The sequence below is a fragment of the Paralichthys olivaceus genome, chromosome 12, assembly GCF_024713975.1.
Source record: "Paralichthys olivaceus isolate ysfri-2021 chromosome 12, ASM2471397v2, whole genome shotgun sequence".
NCBI classification, from domain to species: Eukaryota; Metazoa; Chordata; class Actinopteri; order Pleuronectiformes; family Paralichthyidae; genus Paralichthys; species Paralichthys olivaceus.
In genome coordinates, this window is record NC_091104.1 from 7912737 (window position 1) to 7934455 (window position 21719).

General features: G+C 40.0%; 1 protein-coding gene across 1 annotated transcript; it reads right to left on the reverse strand.

Annotated features, from left to right (window-relative positions):
- Nucleotides 1-1456: 1456 nt before the first annotated feature.
- Nucleotides 1457-20436, reverse strand: rps6ka5 (ribosomal protein S6 kinase, polypeptide 5). The gene is made up of 17 exons (XM_020098162.2): nucleotides 20153-20436; nucleotides 16429-16500; nucleotides 16117-16335; nucleotides 15826-15941; nucleotides 15619-15720; nucleotides 15207-15290; nucleotides 14981-15084; nucleotides 14733-14883; nucleotides 14382-14543; nucleotides 12902-13027; nucleotides 11373-11506; nucleotides 11004-11097; nucleotides 9690-9860; nucleotides 9224-9415; nucleotides 7546-7705; nucleotides 6967-7130; nucleotides 1457-6313 (listed from the first exon to the last, which is right to left on the reverse strand). The coding sequence occupies exons 1-17, from the start codon at nucleotides 20220-20222 to the stop codon at nucleotides 6008-6010; spliced, it is 2427 nt and encodes an 808-aa protein (XP_019953721.1). The 5' UTR covers nucleotides 20223-20436; the 3' UTR covers nucleotides 1457-6007.
- Nucleotides 20437-21719: the final 1283 nt, after the last annotated feature.

Consider the following 21719-nt stretch of genomic DNA (forward strand, 5'->3'; position numbering starts at 1 on the left):
CAGAAGCCAACGTACGCTTGGAAACGCACTTCCTCCACCGAGTTGTTTCTAAGTGATATTAGATCTGATGATGGAGAAAGTAGAGCTAAGACAGAGCAAAGATTAGTTTATCATTCTAACCATTCTAGTCCCTCTTTTTGTAAATGAACTTGAAATCAAACTAGATTTAAAGGAAAGTAGCATTAGCATGTTTTTGAAGAAACACACAGATGACCTCTGACCTTTTGTCGGCCCCTCTGGTGACCACCTGACCAGGCCGGGAAAAATCTATTTGGTTTGTTTCGTCTGATTTTTGCTGCCTGAACAAAACTGCACCAGAGTTTCCTTCTTTCTCCAGCTCAACACTAAGTGGTCCTCGTCCAACCAATAAGAGCCAAAGAGCGCCCCCTACTGTCACTTAATGTTAGTGCTCAACAGTTCAAATTAATCCCAGATTTATAGATGATTAGCAATAAATCAATTTGTTGTTAAGTGGATGAACTGGAAAGAAGTCTTTTGAGCTAAAATGCAGAAGAGAGATTCAAAAGATTCTTCTTGTTGTCTCATTTTTATATATCAGACAAGAGTAGAACTGTTTTGGGTTGTTAGATAAAATAATATTGATTATAAGAACATATTATCTACCATATTTTTTATTTATAAAGGTCTTTAATATTATATATTGGTATTCTTCACAATTTTTAAATATTTTAAAGGTCACGCAAATAGATTGATTGATTATTGTTCATAAAGTGCATTTTCTCTTAAGTTCTTGGTGTTAATTCACCAAAACTGATGATGTGGCCAAAATTAGCTGATGCACCAGTGAAGAATAAAAGTGACATTTTACTTTTATTTTCCAACGTATGAAGAATTTCTTTCTGAAAGAAATTACAGGTCACAAACACCTTCACTTCAGAATTCCAACTATGAATTTCTTCACTGATACGACACCAAACAGATAAAAAAACTCTGCAAACACAATTTTCATTAACTGTATAATTTTTATCTTACCCATAAAGATCATTCCTAATTCTTCTAATTGTTAAACAATTCTTAAAAATAAATAAATGTTCAGATTAATGACAGGAAACTTTTTGTTAAGTCGACTGTGGCTATTTCAACCTTAAAATTAATATAAGTGGGGATTTATACAACTTACAGTTAACTTTACATTAAATCAATTGATCTAATTCATATTTCATTATTTATTTCAACCTCCTGGTACATAAAAATAAATCTGTAATGCTAATTAACCACATGAAAAATTATCTTTAAGGTTTTAAAAATCTTCTATGTGACCTATCAATAAATAAAGAATAAAAGACTGCATGATGTTAATGTCACTTCTCCAAACGGTACTTTATTAAATACTGCCATCTAGAGACCGACTGCTAAAATAAGGATTTCATGCCCGCTAACCCTTTAAATGATAAGAATACCTTGTATACTTCATTTAACAGTCGAGATCAACAAATGAGCAGGAAATCGTACATTTATTGTCCTTCTGACAACTCATACACAAAAATCCTGGTATCACAAATATCTTCAGTAATGTTTTAAATACACTTGAAAATACAATAAGCCGAGGATCTATTAAACGACTCATCATGACTGTTTTCAGGTTATTGAACGTACACATGTATTCAGCCAGCATAAGTAAAGCATTTATCAAAGCAAATCAAGGTGTTTTCCTCATATTATCAATGTTGTGCCTGAATACCTGAATGATGATGTTCACAGTGCCCTAAAAGAAGCAGGTAAGCACATGGTTCACCTCTGCAGTAGGTAAAAGTACTAACTTTGTATTAGAACAAGTCGTATTGGAAATGTTAAACACCGGCTATCAACAGAAACAGACGTCTGAACCTGCACAAAAACAAAGATTGACAGTTTTCTCTTTTACAGAATAAAAATCAATTGAATGATTGAAATAACATACAAGTGCAAAGTTTTGCCCTTTAAAGCTTGATTGCATGTTTTTAAAACAGTTTAATAATTGACCAATCTCCAAGGCATTCACTGCTACAGTACTTTTTGACACGGTTCAATAATGATGTGAATCAGTGTCGATTGACAGGAATCGAGCAGGAGCACATGCAATGATGGTGATAGCAGGGGTGACGATGATGATGATGATGATGATGCCTAAAGTGGCAGGTTTTTCAAGTAACACTGTCACCAACATTACACAGATCAATACAGGCTCAGTTAATCTAATTAACTCAAGAACACATGTTTAAGTTCTTGCTAAAGGTAACGTTCTACACTGACCATGTGCTGTGACCTCTCTGGTCGGGGTGACGACAAATAAAATCCCCACAAAGAAATGTAAAGGTTCAGCTCACCCCCAAAAAAAACAGGTTCTCCCAGGTTTTTTTATTTATATTTTTCAAACTGACCCTTTAAAGCAGTGGTCTCTAACGTTTTTGTCTCAGTACACATAGTTTATAATAATATATTCTTAAACTTTTGTGCTTCACTTGTTTTATTCTCATAATTGACACAGCAATCCTAAAGTTTTTAATGTTTAGGCTTTGTGTATTTTGTTTCTTTAACTAATCTTCGTCAAGTTTCAATTTATTTGACTAAATCTTGGAGCAGAAGCTGGAAATCTTTGCTATAAATTAAAAAAAAAAAAAACTTTACATGTACCCCAAAAAGGCCACAAGTACTCGTGGTACTCACTGATTTAAAGGATCATTATTATCATTTGTGATTATTATTGTTATGATGATGATCGATGAGGCAGCACCACCAAAGGTTTGGCCATTTCAGCACCATGGACAGTTCCACATGATCCCAAACTGAAAGCCGACCAGAGTTTAAAGACCGCCCCCGACCACATCTGTTGAAACGTCTTTTAAAGATACCTGCATCCACATGAGCAAGTGTTTTACAAACAACACGTCACTTCTAGCTTTGGCCGCCACATCTGACTCTGGAGCAAACACACACTAATACAGATGTGTCGACTCCCAACGTCCCAAGCCTGATCTTCTGACTCTAAAACACGTAGAAATACAAAACAGTTCCGACTGTCATCCCTCTAACTCTGCTGCAAAAAGGTTTAAAGGTTTAGCTCATGAGGTGTGGTGCCGTCAACCTTTAAAAAAAGAGGAAGCACTGTCGGCAGATCGGGATCTTTTCATTCAAGTTCCAGCGAATTGACACAAAAACTCAAAGACAACAGGACGTCAGATCCAATCCCCCCCTCCCCTCTCCTCAGAGTGACACGCTAAACATCGACTGTTCATCAAAGGGAGGGCACTAAGATCGAAAACGAGCCCCAAGAGACTCTGGTACTAAACTAACCCTTTCCTGTTTTACACTGGTATTTTCCCTACAAAGACAGTGAGCCTGGTCCCACAGAGGCAGTGAGTGGAGCACGGTATTTTCTTTGGAAAAAAACTGCACTGCAGCACATCAGCTAATAGAGCCTGGCTCCCCGAGGGGAGCTCAATATAGGACACTCTTCCTCTTCCTCCACTTGAGCTATTTATACACCCAAACAAAAGAAAAGAGGCTTAATGAGGCAGCGACGGGGAACTCATGCGTACGAAGTTAGACGAGAGCCTTGTAGTGTTTAGCTCCAAGAATTCCAGCTTTTTCTATACGAACAACGAACGTTGCTATTTCTGCTGTGGCTGATTTTGCAGGAGTAAAAGTAGAGTATCTGCCTCACACCCTTTCAAGCACTATGTTTGAACCCATTTGCTGAGGTTTTTAAAATGGCTAAAGCAACACAAAAGCTAAAATAGATGCATAGTTGTAAGCATGATACTGTGCTGGACAAGGATACTATATACTAGATCCTGTAAAGAATCTATGAAGAAACACAGTTATAAAATCCTCTGTGCGAGAAACATCTAAAATATTTCACCAGCTGGACAAAACAAAACAGGAACCTCGATATATGAAGCATTTCATTGCATATTTGCGTGAAAGGAAATATCCCATGCAGCTTAGAGAAGCTACCTTGACGTTAATGCTTTGGTTCAGATTCAGAGTGCATTCAAATGGAAGAAGATGAGGGAGTGTGTTTAAATGCACCCAGTCGTCCGACTACGAATTTGTATCCTAACTGAGCAAGAGAAACTGTCTCTAGGCAACTTCACATACTGATCACGAATACCCCTGTACAACTGAATACATCATTTCAACTACTACCATGGATACAGACATGTACAACACACACTTGCAAATAATAATAATAATAATAATAACTAACAGAGCATGGCATTTTAATTACCTTCCTATCTAACCAGTTCTGGAACATTACAATATTCAGGCTATTGGAAAAACAGGGTTTTGGTGTTTACATCCATCACACTTGAACCAGTAAAACTTCAAAGTCTAGAATTAAATCAGGGATATTTAAATATGCAAGTAAACAAACTCACAATACATCAAGTGAGAATCTCCTTTAAAAATAAAGAGGCTGATGTTTCAGTTCACATCAAGCACCGGGGACTAACTAACCAGATATATCTTCCTCAAAGTGGGAGCTGTCACACGGTGCAAAGATCTCCGGTTTTTTTAGGTCTGTCCTCAGAAACCTGGATGCTTTCATAAAGGGGTGATTTTAAATTAGTTTTAAGACTTCAGGCGGTGACACTTAAAATATTCTACTGCTTCACCAACCTTAACCTCCTGACACTTAAATTATTTAATTGCATTTTTTGGCACGTAAACCTTTTCCTGTTTCTGACTCATTCAATCTTAAAAAGGAAGCCACTTGAAGCTGCCCTTTGGCATCTCAGTACACTCAGCGTCATTCACCTGACGCTAAGCTGATCTGGATTTTCCGTTTGTAACGTTCTTCTCAATCCAATTGGCCGTAGTGAGACAATTAAAATTTTATACAACACAAGGCAAATCCACTGCTGGGCTAAATACTGATTTAAGGATCACACCGTGTAGAAGAGCAGCAGCAGCAGCGGTGCATCATAACTCTAAATATAGCTCTTCTTATTCACATCCTCTCAGACAGTAGTATTCCCCATACAACAATAAAACACAGATTATCTCTGAACACACTACATCCACATTTGGTTGTTTCTACAAAAACATGTTGACTTTTGCTTCTTTAATCCTTACATGTAAGGAAGTTGACTTTTTTTGACCACTGGACACAGCTGCAGTTGAACCCCAAAATTCACCAGGCTTCATAAATATTTTTTTAAAAGTCTGTTACATAAATTCAATATGTGTTAATCTCTTTTTGCTTTTTCTGTCGAACAAGATGTGTCTGAAGCATCGATGTCTGCAGACTACAACGAGATCTAAACAACCGCCTGACTACATGGAAACAGTCTTTTGAGCTGACAGGAAACAACATACATACAAACATAAAATATCTCTTTTATCCATTGTTTCTTTTCAGATCACTCTGAACCATAAATAAGTTAACAATATAGCTTATTATAAATAAATTTCAGTCTGTAAAATTCACATATAAATACCCTGCTCCATCTTGCAGAGACTTCGTGGACCCACGTTTCTTTACGTTACGCTGCAGCACGTTGCATTTCTTCTTTCCCTTTGACAAAAGAATACAAAGCATCCATGGTGTAAACACTGCGACTTTCCCTTTGAAACCTCTGAAGGCGTCGACAAACACGGGCAAATGGAGCGGACAGAGCAATGATTTCATGATGAGATTGAAGGTGTCTCCCCATTGTCTGTCTGGACGTGCGGCAGGAGGGCAGCCCTTTTTCATTTTGGACACCGGTAACATATTCTTCCTGGTCCAGTCCCTGATTGATACAGTCTGTGTGTAAAGGTGAAAGAGAAAGAAAGGGACAGGCTATTGCTAGAGATGGTTTGATTGATTTGATACTGAGGTGACGATTGCTGCTCCTGCTGCATGCTTGGTTTTGGAGACTTGCAGACGTCCATGCAATTGAGCCAGAGGCAGAGAGCTGCCAGGGACAGAGAAAAAAAAGAAGAGAGCCGTCTCTGAAGGTCTGAGCCTTCCTGCTGTTCACGAAAAACTGTCTGAATCTCCCTTTTTCCTCTCGTTGTCTCACTGTCCTTCTGAGAAGTGAAACGCTGGAGGCGCCAGTTGGTGCTCAGAGTCTGTTCCCAGGGTCACAGGTGTGTTGACAGGGGTGGTGAGAGGAGTGCTGTTGGGGGGCTGCGGGTTGGTGTCGCCCTCTGTAAAAGTCTTCTCCTGAGACTGGGAGGAGGAGGAGGAGGAATGGGTGCTCTCGCTGGAACTGCTGCGGGTCTCTGTGCTGGTACTTGTCTTTTTCATCTTCCTCCTCTTGGCTAGCGGAGCCTTGTCCACCGTCTGCAGGCGGAATCCTTCCCGCTTACATTTGTTAAATGCCTGGGACAGAAAAGGGCGGAATTATGAACCACTTATTAAGATTATTATGAATTATTCATTTTTCTAAGGGACGCACTGATCCACTTCATCAGGCCAGACGGCTGTGGCACTCAAAACAGCTGAAACTGAATATTTCTACATTTTGTCTGCATTTTACTACCGAATCTAAACAGTTTACCCCATAAGTGACAGAAATGAATGAAACATGCTGGTTACAGTTTCCCAAAGCCTGAGCTGATGTCTTCAACTATCTTGTTTTTGCTGCCCAATAGTCTCAAGCTAAACGACTGATGATAAATTCATTAATTTGCATCACAAAAGACAAAGAAAAAAAAAAGAAGCAAATCTGCAGCTTGAACCAACGAATATTATATAGAATAATTGGAGATTAATGTTCCTTCAATCAACTAATCATTGTGAGCTCTACTCTGGATAAATCTCTCTAGGATTCATGTTATACAATGTAATATACAATATAATATATAATCTCTATATTTTATCGTTAGGGTTAAAGAATTTTAAAAGTGATGCACAACCCAGAGCAGCAGCAGCAGCACATTAACGGTCTGAACCGCTCAGTGCAACCCAAATTCTGAACAGGAAGCCAGAAGGTTGCGAAAGCCTGACCTACATCTAATAATATCGTTTCTTACATTAAAGGTAGCTTTGACGTAAGTGTGGACGGAGGCAGTGGAGGAGCCCAGAATGTCCGGGGTCATGAGTGGGTTGGAGGACAGCTGGCTGTCGTCCTGGAGCCAGGCGTTGTAACGGAGGCCGCACATTTTAATCCTCTTGTTTGGGTCCACCGTCAGCAGCTCTACAGGAAAGAGACAGATAAATACCTTTAGTGCTCTTAATAGGTCAGTGAAGTGTTGAGCCGCAGAGAGGAAGTGATTTCCTCTTCAGGTAGTTCAACCTCTGTGAGCAGCTTTGTGAGTCAAAGATTCAATCCGTCATCCAAAAGCAAACAAAAGGTTTGCTACACTCACACATTTCAAAAGACAAGCATGTTGTGTCAATCCCAAACTTCGTTCTTAAATGTAAAACTAGAAGGAGAGTCCGTGCCTCTACCAGGGCTCAGTAGTGAAACTGCGTTTAAATTCACTGGATCCAGATTTTCATTGGGGTTATTGTCTGAGAAATCAACAAAAATGTAGAAAAACTTCCTCTCAAACAAAGATTCTTTCATAGTCTAACCCACCGGATCAGTGAGTCTCCAGTTCCATCCTCACCTTGTATGAGGTCTTTGGCCTGCTGCGACACGTTTCTCCAGGCCTCTCCCTCAAAAGAGAAGTCCCCCTGTTTGATTTTCTTCATAATCTCCTCCGCACTGGTGTGGGTCAGGCTCTTCTCCTGACACTGAAAAGGCACCTGACCGGACAGCATGGTGTACTGCGAACAGAGCGAAGCCACACAATCTGTTGTTACAACCACAGGAACATGTTTGTGTCATGAGTGTGGAACAGAAAGTGTTACGCTCTGGTTTTTGTCAAAATCTTGATGCCTACAATGACCAGGGGAAATGGGCATTAATGTTAAAAACACATGTGCTGTGAAAATAACAACATGCTTTATAAGAGCTTGCGACCGACCGCGGCCGTCCACATTTTTCCATTGTCATGCTGCGTGTTGTTGACCGTGGTTGAACCAGCACTAAACAGAAGAGCGGTCTGTGCTCAGCTGAATGAACAGGACACTCTCACCTTGGCCTGCTTACATCTGCCCTCAGATTTCTCATTAAAATGGCGTGTAGTTAGGAACAGCCCTTTTGGCAGTAGAGGATCGGTCGAGCCCTTTTCTCTCTCTCTCGCTCTCTGTCTCTACACTCTTTGCTTCCAGGGCATTGTGTACACAGCTTGTCAGCAGCCATTTCATCAAAGCTCCATGAGGCACACTACTCCCATATCCCCCCAAGGGGGCGACGGTGCAAATCAGCACTGCAGAGAGCAGGCCCAGTATGGATGACTGGCCAACGACAGAAACCTCTCTCAACTCTCCACTTACTTCTCTTTTTTAATTTTCTTCCTCTACACAGAAAAAAGGTTAAATCAGGATGACAGTTCTTCTACTGGGAAGTTAGATTTCCATCGAGCGCTTGTTCTGAGGTGAGCGTTAAAACTGTGTCAGCTCACCACAGGATACCGAAGGTTGTAGCGCTGAGCAAGAGAGAGAGATGAATATCGTGTAAAACTGATTATCCAGTACATGCAAACTGAAAGCCGACGAATTCAGATAAAATAACAGCTAATTGCTTAATCAGGTCTCCCTGCATCAAAATGTTCAAACCATAAACTGAATAAAATAGAAAAAAATTCCAAGTTTGTGGAGCTCATGATTAAACATTGATAAGGTTTTTGAAATGCTTCAGTTGAAAAAAATTATGGAAAACAACTTTAAAGTAGAGCTTGGAGCTGTGGATTTTTAAAAGATTTTTTTTTATAAAAAATTCTGAATAAAATCTGGTCACTTTCACGAGGCACTGAGGAAAGTGCTTATCTAAAGTATGATAATTTGTGCAATCGCATTTACAGATGTTCCTGAATCTTTACTTTATCCCTTTGCCAAGGAGGTTGTTTTCACCCCTGTCCGTTTCTTTGTTGGTTTCTTTGTTTGTAATCAAGATTATTGACCATTGGAAAGATTTTCACCAAACATCTATGAGTGTGTGAAATCTGGTGCAGCTTAATTGGATTTGAGGAGACTGTTGGGCCTTGGTGGAGGTATTCGCTCTACTGAGTGTCATTCTAGTTACATGTTTAGAATGTGAAATTTTAAAAGTAGAAGTTTTTTAAAGACATAGTTCCACTTAGAATTTTGAGTTGAATAATAAACATTTCTGCTACGGTCCAGCATCTGTGTTTTGTGTTAAACCTGAGCCAGTTGACGGAGCGTCTTACAACAGGCACTCACCAGAATGACCCCAAGACTCCACAGGTCGCAGGACTCATCGTAGCCGTCATATTTGAGTATCTCTGGTGCAGCGTACTGCAGCGTGAAGCAGGGAGTCTTCAGGAGCTGATTGTCTGGTGGTTTGAGGCGTGCAAAGCCAAAGTCTATGATTTTTATCTCGGAGTTCTCACTCTCGTCTGTGAAGAGCAGGTTCTGCGAAGTGATTCGAGACACAGACAGCAATCATTTCTTTCTGCTTAGCAAAGCAGGTCCACTCGACAGCTTAGTAAATTGGACATCAAGACTGGTCTGACCAGGTACTTTTGTTTCACAGAAGATTGCAGATCATAAAAAGTTAAGAAAACCACAGTAATTATCTTTCAAAAAAAAGAGCCTGTCTGTCTGTGTGTCACAAACCGCAAACAGACTGATTAGATGTGTTTAGACAGAGAAGACCATCTACCAGCAGCACTGCTGAGTCAAATACCTCCGGTTTAAGGTCCCTGTGCACCACTCCTACATCATGCATGTGACTGACAGCGGACACCAGTTTGCGCATGATGCGACTGGCCTCCGTTTCACTGAAATGTTGCTTTCTGCGGATCCTCTCCAACAGCTCCCCTCCACCGAGCAGCTCCAGAACCAGATACGTGTGGAGCTAAAGGAAAGAAAAAAAAACAACCCACACAAAAATATTTATATTACTCATCAAGCAGCCTTTATGCAGGACGCACACGAAGGTGGATGTGCCCAACACATGGTGCTGGCACAATATTCATAACGACCACAATCACAGTTTCATGCTCAGGAAACACAACATAGCCAGCTTTCATGCTAATGTGACACTCTGGCTGTCCCAGCAATGCTAAAGAGAAATAAAATCCACAACCAGATGAACACAGACAAGGTTCATCCACAAGCAGCACGAGCAAAACATTCCTGTTAATTACAATTTATATTACAAGTTTGTGTGAACAAATGTCGGATTAATCTTTATTTCACAGCCTGACCTGGAAGTTGCTTGTTGTAAGCTGCTCGGGATAAAAGCAGGATACATGATATGTAATGTAATGTAAAGTTAAAAATACCTGAATGTGATGCAGTGGATAGGATGCATAATTAAAACAGTAAAAACAGTCCATTGCTAATCCCACGATGGTAACATTAAACCATAATGATGCTGAGTAAAAGTGAAAGGAGCCAAATAAAGTGGTAAAGGAACAATGTGTCTGGGCAGCAGGGTAGAGTTTCTCATTAGCTCTGGGTCTGAGGAACAAAGGCGGGACTCGGCTGAGGCGAGACGAGGCAGCGCTGCTTTGATCTGGGTCATGGGCCTCTGAGATACTGTAATAACCCCACTGAGCTCATCAGGATTAAAGTGGTGCTTGTGGGCTTGAGGGTCTGTGGCTAATGAACCTGTGCACAGTCAGACACACACAACTTCCCAATAACGGCTGGAAAGCTACATTTAGAACATATGCACATTTAGTTTGAGGTGAGTGTGCGGCTCGATTAGCAACACAAGTAAATCTAGGTTGTTTTTATTCAGTAGTTCAAAATGGGTGTTTGTACAGCTGCAGTTTAGAAATACGTTTCATGTGAAATATCAAGCACACGCAGAGACGTTTATGGGACAAAACACGGAGAGATAGAGAAATACCTCGAGGGCCTCCAGCATCCCCATTAATCTGCCTTGTTCCAGTTCCAGGACCTAATAAGGCTGCAGTCCCCACAGGCTCCACGGGGAACCATGCAAACCAGAATTTATGGTGACGAGCGTAAGCGCTGCGATGAACCTCACCTGGTCGTGGTAAATTTCATGTAACTTGACAATGTTGGGGTGGCCGTCGCAGAGCTTCAGGGCTGCGATTTCCCGCTGCGTCTGTGCTTCCATTCTGCAGCAAACATGAGCAGAAAGCCAGAAAAACTGTCACGACAAATACAACATAAATATGACCTTACGCAGTGATGTGAGCGTTAGCAGTTTACCAACTAACTTCCAACAACCTGGTTTGTGAGCAGAGAAGTATTTACATTTATTCAACAAATTTAAACAACTAAAAATATGAGAACTTTTGTGATCATGTCAAATTCTGTCTTGAGTTGGTTGACAAAGGTCCAACAATAAAAACCACAGAGAGCCAAAAAGGATCATACGGTGAGCTTTTACCTCTTGCTGACAATTTTGACTGCGTATTTCTGTCCCGTCTTCTTGTGCGTGCAGCGTCTGCAGATGGAGAAGCTGCCCTCTCCCAGAGCGCTGTCCTTCAAGTCCATCTCGTAGCTCATGTAGAAGGGTGAGTCCTGGAAGAGTGGATGAAAAAAGATGTTTCTGGTCAAATATAGATTTTAGACGAAATCATAGTTTCTAATAACTGCCCCTGACCTCAATAATATGTCTGTCAAGTTAAATGTTTTCTCTGGTGCGATATATATATTGCTTGTAAACAAGTATAGATTTAATTCATTCAAAATTCAAATGTATCCACTATTTACGACCTCTGGCTGCTATGGAGAATAACTGAATGTAGGCCAGTGGTACTGGGCTTACTGCTTGCATTAGTAACTGGACCCAGCTCATGGCAGAATAACCACTTATAAAATAGAGGTCATGTCCTGAAGACAATTTTCTTTCACTACAATGCTCTATTTTCTTTCTCTAGAGACAGACACAATTTATGTTGAAAATATAATCCAGAGACTTCTATTGAGCATCTGCATTATACATCAGTCCTGAATTCTTTTTCTTTTTAAATAACAGCCTGAAACATCTGAGCAAAAACCTCACTCTTCCTTCGCCAAGTATTCAAGCTGTTGTGATTTTTCCCATCTATTATCATTATAATGACAAATGTTTTGCTGATTTATGATCCAAGTATTTTTAAGTATTTCAAGTATTTTTAAGTATTTCAAGTATTTATAAGTACGTCTCTTGTTGCGTAATGTTGTTAACATAATTAATTTTGATTCCAAAATGAAACATGGAAGAGGTAAATTTGCAAAGCTCTTCAATTCTGAATTAAGATCTTGAAAATAACCACAGGACAAGATAAGGAAATCGTTATCTAGCTCCCTGTTTGCTACAGGAAACAACATAAGAGGCAATTAAGCAGAGGGAGCTGAAGCTTTTGTGGAATTCTGAGCAACTCAAGATTCAAGATGTTTATCACATTGGCTATGAAAATGTAAGCATGCGAAAAACTTTGGCAGGAAAGCTTTGTTGTAGGAAAAATGAAGTACTAAAGTTGATAATTAAGTATTTATTATTTATTAATATTAAAACGAAAGAAATAGAATGTGAATTTACAGAATAAATATATATTAATAAAATAAAAAGCTCATTACGAAAGACATAAAACAAATATCTAATAGGTTATAACAGTGAAAGGTTAAATACTTTTTGTTATCAGTTGAATAGATTGACATTTTTGTAAGGATATAAATACACTATGGACATGTTCACAAGCGGATTTTGTTTAATTGGATTTCGCAAAAAAAAGTGATGCACTGCTGCCTTCTCAAAACATTATGTTGCACAGATACAGTGCATGACTGCATCCAGTGAATAAACAGACAAATACAGTAGAAACAAATTCTAATGGAAAAGGAGAGGAAGCAACAAAAAAACGAATCTGTCTGTGACAGCAGCCATTAGCTTAAGTGTGTTTGTGCTGGTGGATCCAAGTCCATTTATCTTACCTTCATCATGGAGCTGCGGGCCACCGCAGCAGAGCCCGGCCTCTCAGAGCCCCCACACAGCTGGACAGGGTCGTCCATCACCACATTCCTCTTGAACAGGATGGAAGGGGCCATGAAAGAGTAGCCCTGCACAGACAGAAACATAAACTCTTCATGTTTACGTTTTACTAGGACATACTATAAAATGAGGATTGGACTATTCGAGCTAAGGAAAAGGAAACTTCTATTGATTTAATAAAGAAAAGACTGCAGCATTTAAACATTACACAGATTTATAGACACCTCATGTGATTTACATATTTCCACGTTTACTGTGGAACTTGAAATTATTGTTCATTTCTCTCCAAATGCTTCTGTGTCACACCAGCCTGTCAGCTCCACAATAAGCCATATTCAGTTCATTTGTGAGTGACAGCCGCTGTCCAGCTGTTCCCATTGTTAGACCTGTCATTATGAAGCGCTGCCTGCATAATTCCAGCTGTGTGGCGCCCAGAGTTTGGAGCTGGCATTAATCTCCCTCTCCCTTTTTCACTGACACACACACACAGCTGTGTGGTATGTGGTGACAGCCATGGATGGACGGAAGGATGGATGTTGAATGAATAAGATGCCCTAAATTGCTGGGCTTGAATATTTGATTGCTCTGCTGTGAAATTACATCTTGGCGCTCTTAATGCAATTTTAATTTTGTTTTGTGAGGCACTGTGGGGGAGCAAGTGCACAGTTTAAAATTGGGATTGCTGTCGTTATCTCAGAGATTGCTAGGCTTGCAAATTATAAAGACCACAAAATTTCAGACTATGTGAATGGCAGCTGAGAGCGAAAAAAGCGCAGATGAAGTTGGCAATCAAAGACCGAAGGCGTAACCGAGACAGACGTGGTGATGCTCTCAAAGTGTAACCTTTTATTCCACGAGAAAAGCCTGTTAATGGATCTATTGATCTGCCAAGCTCAAGGATCCAGAAGGCAATCAGAGTTGAAATTTCATGCAATACATCAGACAGCCATCAGCTGGCACAGAGTTGTGGGCCACATTACGGTTCAAAGCTACATCAAAAATAGTCATTCACATCTGTTACTTCAATAAGAGCTGCATATGGCAGCAATTACTTCAATAAAAGACCCTTTAGTCAATTTGAATACCAATGCACACAGACAGACTCATGTTGACTTACAGCAACCTTTTGAGGACATTCAAAACTTCACTTGATTACTTCAATTGCTGTTGAGTATGTGAAATATAGTCACAGACAAAAAGTAGATAATGTATAAAGCGATTTTTCATCCATGTCAACATTTCACTCTGCCTGCAACCACAGCCCAGACAAACATCAGCACAAAAGAGTTGCAAATATAGATGTTGTCCTGTGCAATGACCTGAGGGAGAGCACAAAGGAAATGCTTCTGTCTGTAAACCACCAGACCATGAGTCACAACAAAAACTAGTCTGGTTCTCCAACATCTCTTCCTCACTCCCCACCTGGAAGATACGGTCACAGTTCTGAGGCAGCGCTGCGGGGGAGTAGGTGGGGTCCATCTCTGTGAACTCGTCTGCGAAGTTGCTGACGTCCAGCTCGTCCCGAATCACTGGCTTGAATGGAGCAGGCATCTTCTTAGCTGCCAAGTCCTCCCAGTTAATTTTCTAAAGTGAGTTTAAAAAAGGAGACAAAAACATTGCGGTTTGTCCCAATCCTTATTAACACAGTGTATACAAATTCCTTAATGCTCCTCACTTAGAGTGGCCCCATTATGTGCTGTGTAGTTACAGCCCACCCTGCTATTTAGTTTTTCTCAACACAGACAAAAAATCCAGACAGGCAATGAGATCCACCTGGTAAAAAGGGTGTTTCTTTACATTCTCTGCTCCATTCGGACCTGAGCCTAATCTCTTCTTTGGATCTTTGATGAGGAGTCTCTGGATGAGGTCTTTGGCGAGTGGTCCCATATCTTTGGGGAAAGGAGGATCCTTCTTTGAGATCCTCCTGTGAAGTGTGAGACAGATACAGTCATTGCTGCAGCATGATTATAACTGAGAGAGGTTGCTGAATACTGTGGTTGGTGATCAGGGAGAATCCATACTTGGCAATGTCCGTGTGAGAGTTCTCATCTCCATCAACTGTGAAGGGGGATCCTCCAGTCAGGAGCTCGTACATCAGCACGCCGAGGCTCCACCAGTCCACCGCCTGGAATGCATGAAAAGCAACCGCCCGTGACTTAGACTTATCAGACTAAAGGGGAAAAAACTTACTCAGGAGAACTGAGAGAGGAGACACACAATGATATTAAACATAAAACTATAAATTACCTTATCATGTCCAGACTCTCCTCCCTCCACAATCTCTGGAGCCATGTATTCAATGGTGCCACAGACAGAGTAAGCCCTTTCCACCTGTTTAAAGAGAAACATAAATGCATTAATATACACACGTTTCAAAGGCCAAATATAACTCAAAACACAGAGGATATCGGAATATGACAGAACTGTCCAAGATTGAAACCCCTGGTTTCAACTGTATAAAAACTATTTTGGCAGAAAATAGAAAAATCGTGTCACCACATTGCACATAAAAAGTGTTGTTAAAATATTTAAAGGACATGTTTTATAACATAAAATAAATGAATATAAAAATAATGAAGTCCATAATGAATTTTTCATCAATTAGCTTCTGCACTCCTTCTTGAGAGGTTTAATGATTAAGAGGTTTTGACACATGTACCTGATCAAATTCCTTACTGAGGCCAAAGTCTGTGAGAACTATATGACCATTGGAATCCAGTAGAATATTCTCAAGTTTCAGGTCCCGATACACGATCCCAAGCTACACCAAGAAAACGACAGAGAGGCTATTGACATGTGACAGATACGGTCTATAAACAGCAACTTATAAATTCTAAAAAAGACACGACAGTTTGCTTGTGATTACCTGGTGTAGATGTTCCAGTGCCAACACTATCTCTCCGCTGTACAGGGCCACTTCTTGCTCTTTAAATCGCACCCGTTGCACCAAATGTGTGAAGAGTTCCCCTCCATTTACATAATCTGTGATGAAAGATACCGTGTATGTCATATATCATCAAAAATAATACAGGTTGGAGTGTTCTTCTATTGGGAAGGAAGATAATTTATGGTAGATTCAATTTCAATTAAGCGAAGATCAGGTATAAAATCTGGTATAAACACAACACAGGGTCATAAAGGGAAAAAATATCCTCACCAAGAATAAGGTGCAGCTTGGTATCCGTCTGAAAGGCGTAGTGAAGTGTGACGAGAAACGGAGACTGGCGGATGTGCTCCAGGACTTGCCGCTCTGTGCGTGTGTGCTCAGCAGTTTTTGCCTTTTGTACAATAGTGGCCTTCTTCAAGACCTTCATAGCATACAGCTTCCCCGCATCATGACCGCTCACTTTCCGCACCAGGAACACTTTGCCGTATGCTGGTGGTTCAAAATCAACAAAGACAGATGGCAAAGTTCAGCGACAAGCCGAGGCTCGAACAGAAATGAATGTCATGAATGTCATTTACTCACCTCCTGTGCCCAGCACCTTTAATAGCTCAAAGTTTTCAATGCCCACTCTCTCTACATGGCCCGTCAGGTTGGCTGAGGTTAAAGCACAAATAGGAAAACCATGCTTTTAATTATGCACATCATACAACAAAATCACATATAATCAGTTTGCATTAATTTTCCTCTGAAAAGGTTAAAAATTAAAGTATATTTTTGCATCTCTATAAAAAAGATCATATCATAACCAGTATTAATGAGTAGCTAGACATGAAAAGCTCTCTGTTCCACATGAGGTATTTTACTACTGATCGACCACCTGATGCTTATCTGGGACACAGGAAAACCTATGTTTATATTCAGTGCACTGACAGTTCTGGTGTTTGTGACTGCAGCTGCTTTATAAATCTCCCATCTAACATGAGTGACGCTCTGGAGAATAAGAATCACTCAAGAGCAATTCAGTAACAATGTTATGTTACAAAATATTATGTAGTAAAAGGTCAGAAGAGGAAATGGTTGTCGCTGCAGGGTATAAAGATGTTCCTGCTCTGAAACAGTAAAAGGTTAAAAAGGTGCTTTGTTAAACAGTGAGCTATTGTGCTGACATTAAAGTGATAAAATCATCCTCATCTGGACAAAATCCTTGGAAACATTCTCATTATCTGTTAAGTAATGTTGAGATAGACAAATTGTAAATAGAGCTGAGGCTGATCATCTGTTTTTAACTATTCATTCGAACAGCTGTGGACCTTCCATGGACACCAGAAGGCAAATTACATCACCTGACAGTCCTCTATACATTGTGTTCTGTATCTGGTGCCAACTCATTAATAATGCATTCTGGTATTTTGATGCAGAGAGGCTCTCCCTCCTGCTGCTTTGGGAAGACCTATAAACATTAAAGTCAGACTCTGCAAGGCTAAAAAAAAAGGTTGGGGAACAGAGCTTTAATCTGGATCAGCAATTTAAAAATACTGTGACCGGATAGGAAAATCTGTGACTGCATGGCCAACAGCTGCACATGGGTAGTGATCGGTATCTTGAAGTGGTGAAAATACTGCAAAGAACATGCAGAGAATCTTTAGACGTCCTTCTTATAAACAAAGGTTAGCAAAAAAACAAGGCTTGTGCTGAAAAGCTGACTTACTCTTAACTTTCAGTTAAATCTCACAAGCATCTGCATGCAAACATTAATCTGTGAAAAGGTCATTATCTTTCATCAGAGATCTCAGAAATCAGCACACACACTGGCCCCTACTTGTTGTGTCTCTCTTGATCGCAGTCTCCGGTCACAGCTGACTGAGCATGGCATGCTCTTAGATATGCATATCCACTGTAGTGAACACATTCATTCTGTCTCACACTCTGGAAATAGGCTACTGAACCATTAAAGTGCCTCATTTCATCTTTGTGTGTTTCTCCTGTTACACATGAGAAGAAATGCAGCCACTGCCGGGGAAATACAGTTGCATACTCTATTTTCAAAACAAGAACACTATCCTTCAGTTTTGAGGGTCAGGGGTTCAGGTTGCATAACATCTTGTTAAGCTCAGCGGTCAAGGCCAGGTTGGATTTTGGATGTTTATTAATAGACTTACAGAGGTGTACAATGAGATGATGCCTTGCTGCTAGAAAAGATGAACCTCTTCAGTTTACAGGAGGGAAATATCAATGTCCCTTAGAATGGCACTCAGAGGAGTATATACTTCCACCAAGATCAGGTCAACAGTCCCCATATGAATCGACTTTAAGATTCACAGATTTTTATTTGAACCTGCTCCACATTCATAAATATCAGTCCCCTAAAAAAAAATTTTAAATCATGATCCATGAATTATTTTCAGCAAAATTAAGGAACATTCTGAAACATGCCCTGTCTTGCAATGTTAAAGAAAGCAGAAAGAAAATTCTGGAATCTTTAAAAATGTAATTGGTTCCTCTCCAACTCGTGCCACATCCTTCCACCAGCTTTTGTAATAAATCGTCGTTGGATAATCTTTCTAACAAACAAACAAATGAACAAACCAACCCACAAACTAACAGACAGGAATGAAAACATTCACATCTTAATGTTAAAGCATTGAAAAACCATAGCAATAATTGCTATAATTGCGTAATCCTGCACACAAAGGTCCTTCACATCTTGCAGGAGGATTAGTACAGAAAAGCACACTGCTCAGTTTTCTTGAGCTAGTCTGCAAAAATAAAGAGAGAACGCTCTGGCCTGGTCTGAATGGGCTTAGTAGGTTTGTTTGTCATCTTATTTTACTATATTGAAAAGGGTATAAAGTAGAGTAAAGTTGGTCCAGTGGTGGTGACAACTAGACAGACTGCATATTTGGGGCAGGGCAGTAAATGGGGGTGCAGCACAGTCATGTTGCAGCCTGAACAGCAGCACTGTGTCATTGTGAAGCAGTTACAGCTGAGACAGTGTGCAAACTTCATTCAGCAGCCGTCTGCATCGAACCAGTAGACACGCAACTACACTGAGCACAGCTACCAGCCAGGGTTTCAACGAGAAATAGGAAAAGAGATCACATTACTTATGTTTCTGCGTCTTTACACTGGCTTCCAGGATCACTGAGGATTGATTTACAAATAATTTGACTTGATTTTAAGTCTCCTAACGGTGCAGCACGCTCGTACATTTCTGATTGTTTATCGGAGTAAGTTCCAAACCGTTCCCTAAGGTGCTAAATATCACAAAACTGAACTAGAAAAAGTTTTGGGGAAGCAGCTTCCTGTTGCTATGCACCAAAGGTTCCCACTGCACATCAGCCAGCTACTTCTTTTACCTTTTATACCTTTTGCTAGTTTTGAGCTTTTGTCCTGAGTCTTTGTTTTATTGCTGACCTGTTCTTACTGATCTGTTTTCTCTCATGTCTTTGATTTCACTGTAAAGCACTTTGAGCTGCATGTTCTGTGTGAAAGGTGCTGTATAAACAAAATGTATTATTATTATCATCATAACCATCACTAAGAGCTAAATTGTGAATGGCAACAGCAGCTAGAAGCATATTTCCTGTGTCTTCCTTTTAAAGTCACGTTCTGTGGGGGTGCTGGTTCATGTCCACAACCACGTCCCCCTCTTGTGCATCCTTCAGTGATCTGATGTCAGCAGAACAACCACCAGCCTCACACGGACGATGATTAAATAGTGTAGTGGACAAGATAACAACCGAGAACCCATAGAAACGTGAAGCTTTACTACACGAAGCATTAGTTGAGGTGTCAAGTGCAGCCAAGCTAACGTTAGCTTCGGTGACAGCTGAAGTGTGCGCCCCTCGGTTAGCCAACAAGCTAACACGCCCGGGGGCGATGACAGGAAACTCGTGGTAGATACGAACTTAGTCGGTGGTTCGATTTCACCTGGTTTACACGTTAACTACCGGGTTTTAAAGCCAATGTTATCACCCGGGGTCGATGACGGGGCTATCAAGTGGCAGCCAGCTAACGTCGGGGGCTTGACGGGTTAGCTAACGTTAGTTTGCGTGAGTTAGCAGTAACGTTACAAGGAATGAGGACACGTTAGCCTCCCTCTGCCATTTCTGGACTCGAGCAGCGTTAATGTTGGCTCTCATCGACTGTGACAGTTTGCTGCTCCGAGCTATTAGCAAGCTAACACCCCACACCCACCCTCCACCAGCACCAGCACCACCACCACCAGCACCCTGACCCTCCCCTGACACGTGTCTCCGAAAGCCTTAAAAAAAAGCCAAATGTGAGAGACGAGAGTGGAACTCACCGTGTTTCAGCTCGTGTTTCACAGTGAACAGGTCACCTTCTCTGGAGGATCCCTCCATCGGGGATGGCATCGCTAATGTTGCCGCTTTCAGAGATGCCTTTCACGCACGGCTGGGATCCAGCTCGCAGGCTAGTTTGCACCTGCCGACATGCGGAAGCTGAAACAAACCGGTGGGAGTTGGTGGGAGTCGGGAGCCGGGGACCAGGTCAGTGTTGACAAACCCAGCAGCCAGCAGAGCCTGAAGGAAACACTTGCTCCTGCACATCAACACTAACACTACCCTCGCAACCGGCCAGTCCCTCTTCGCTGATTGGTGTTGCTACGTAAGAATCTCGCCTCTGATTGGATGTTTTCTGTGTCGGCGATACATAATCCCGCCCTCGTGTCAAACATCGTGGCAAAAGTCAGTGGAATTATTATTTTTTTTTACATTAAATAAATTATATGATACTTTAAAAATCCAGATTAGAGAAGTGGACGTGATGAGGAATATAAATATATTTTTTGATTTGTTGAATTGGCTCAAGTTGATCTTTAAGAATAACAATGAGACAGATAGATGGTTCAATTTACAACATTTCAGTAAAAAAGTTAAAACTTCTGACAAATGTGCTTTTGATATTTGATGGAATACTCTCTGCAGATTTGATCAGCTGCAGGGATGAGTATAGGAAGATAAAAATCCTTAATGCTTAAACATGTCGATAGGTAGATAGATAGATAGATAGATAGATAGATAGATAGATAGATAGATAGATAGATAGATAGTCTGATAGATACAAATATGTCACAGTAAAGAAGTATGTGTATAATATTAAGTAATAATTAATACATAATAATATTTAATTATAAGGTGATTGAGTATTTAAGCCAAATGTGAATATAGATTTAAAGATAAATAACTGAAGCTATGCAAAGTTGTGCATTACCTGTAAAAAATATGGTACAGCAGATGTAAATGTATTTTAAAAAGGCGAAAAACTGTGCAAGAGTAAAACTTAAAATACAAGACTAGAGATATAAAAAAAATACAAAATAAAATAAAGATAAAGGTAATACTTGCATTGCACACAGAGAGAGGTAGCAATAAAACAGTTATGAATAAATACCTCAAAAAAGAATGTTATAAACATAATAAGCAATAAAAACTCCCTAAACAAATGATACACCATAAAGTAGGAATACAAAGTTAAGTACTAAAATGTAATAGAACAAAGAATAAACATAAAAAAGAGACTAAATACAAGAGATGACAAATTATGTACAAGAGACAAGTGTTGAAAAGCTGCAGTAGTTGTTGCATTTAAAGAGGTACAATGACACACAAAAATATGAATACAAGATGTAAAATACAATAAACATTTAAGATTTACTTTTTAATAGAAACACTATTATATAATTATTATTATTACTAGTTACAGTATTATTGCTTCATTGCTGACTATATGTTGTTACTTTTACTTTAGTGAAATTATTTCTTTCTGCATTGAATGAGTACAACTAAATTAAAACTTAAAAAGTCAAAGTGCTAAAAAAAGAAATACAATCCATATAATTAAATAAATAT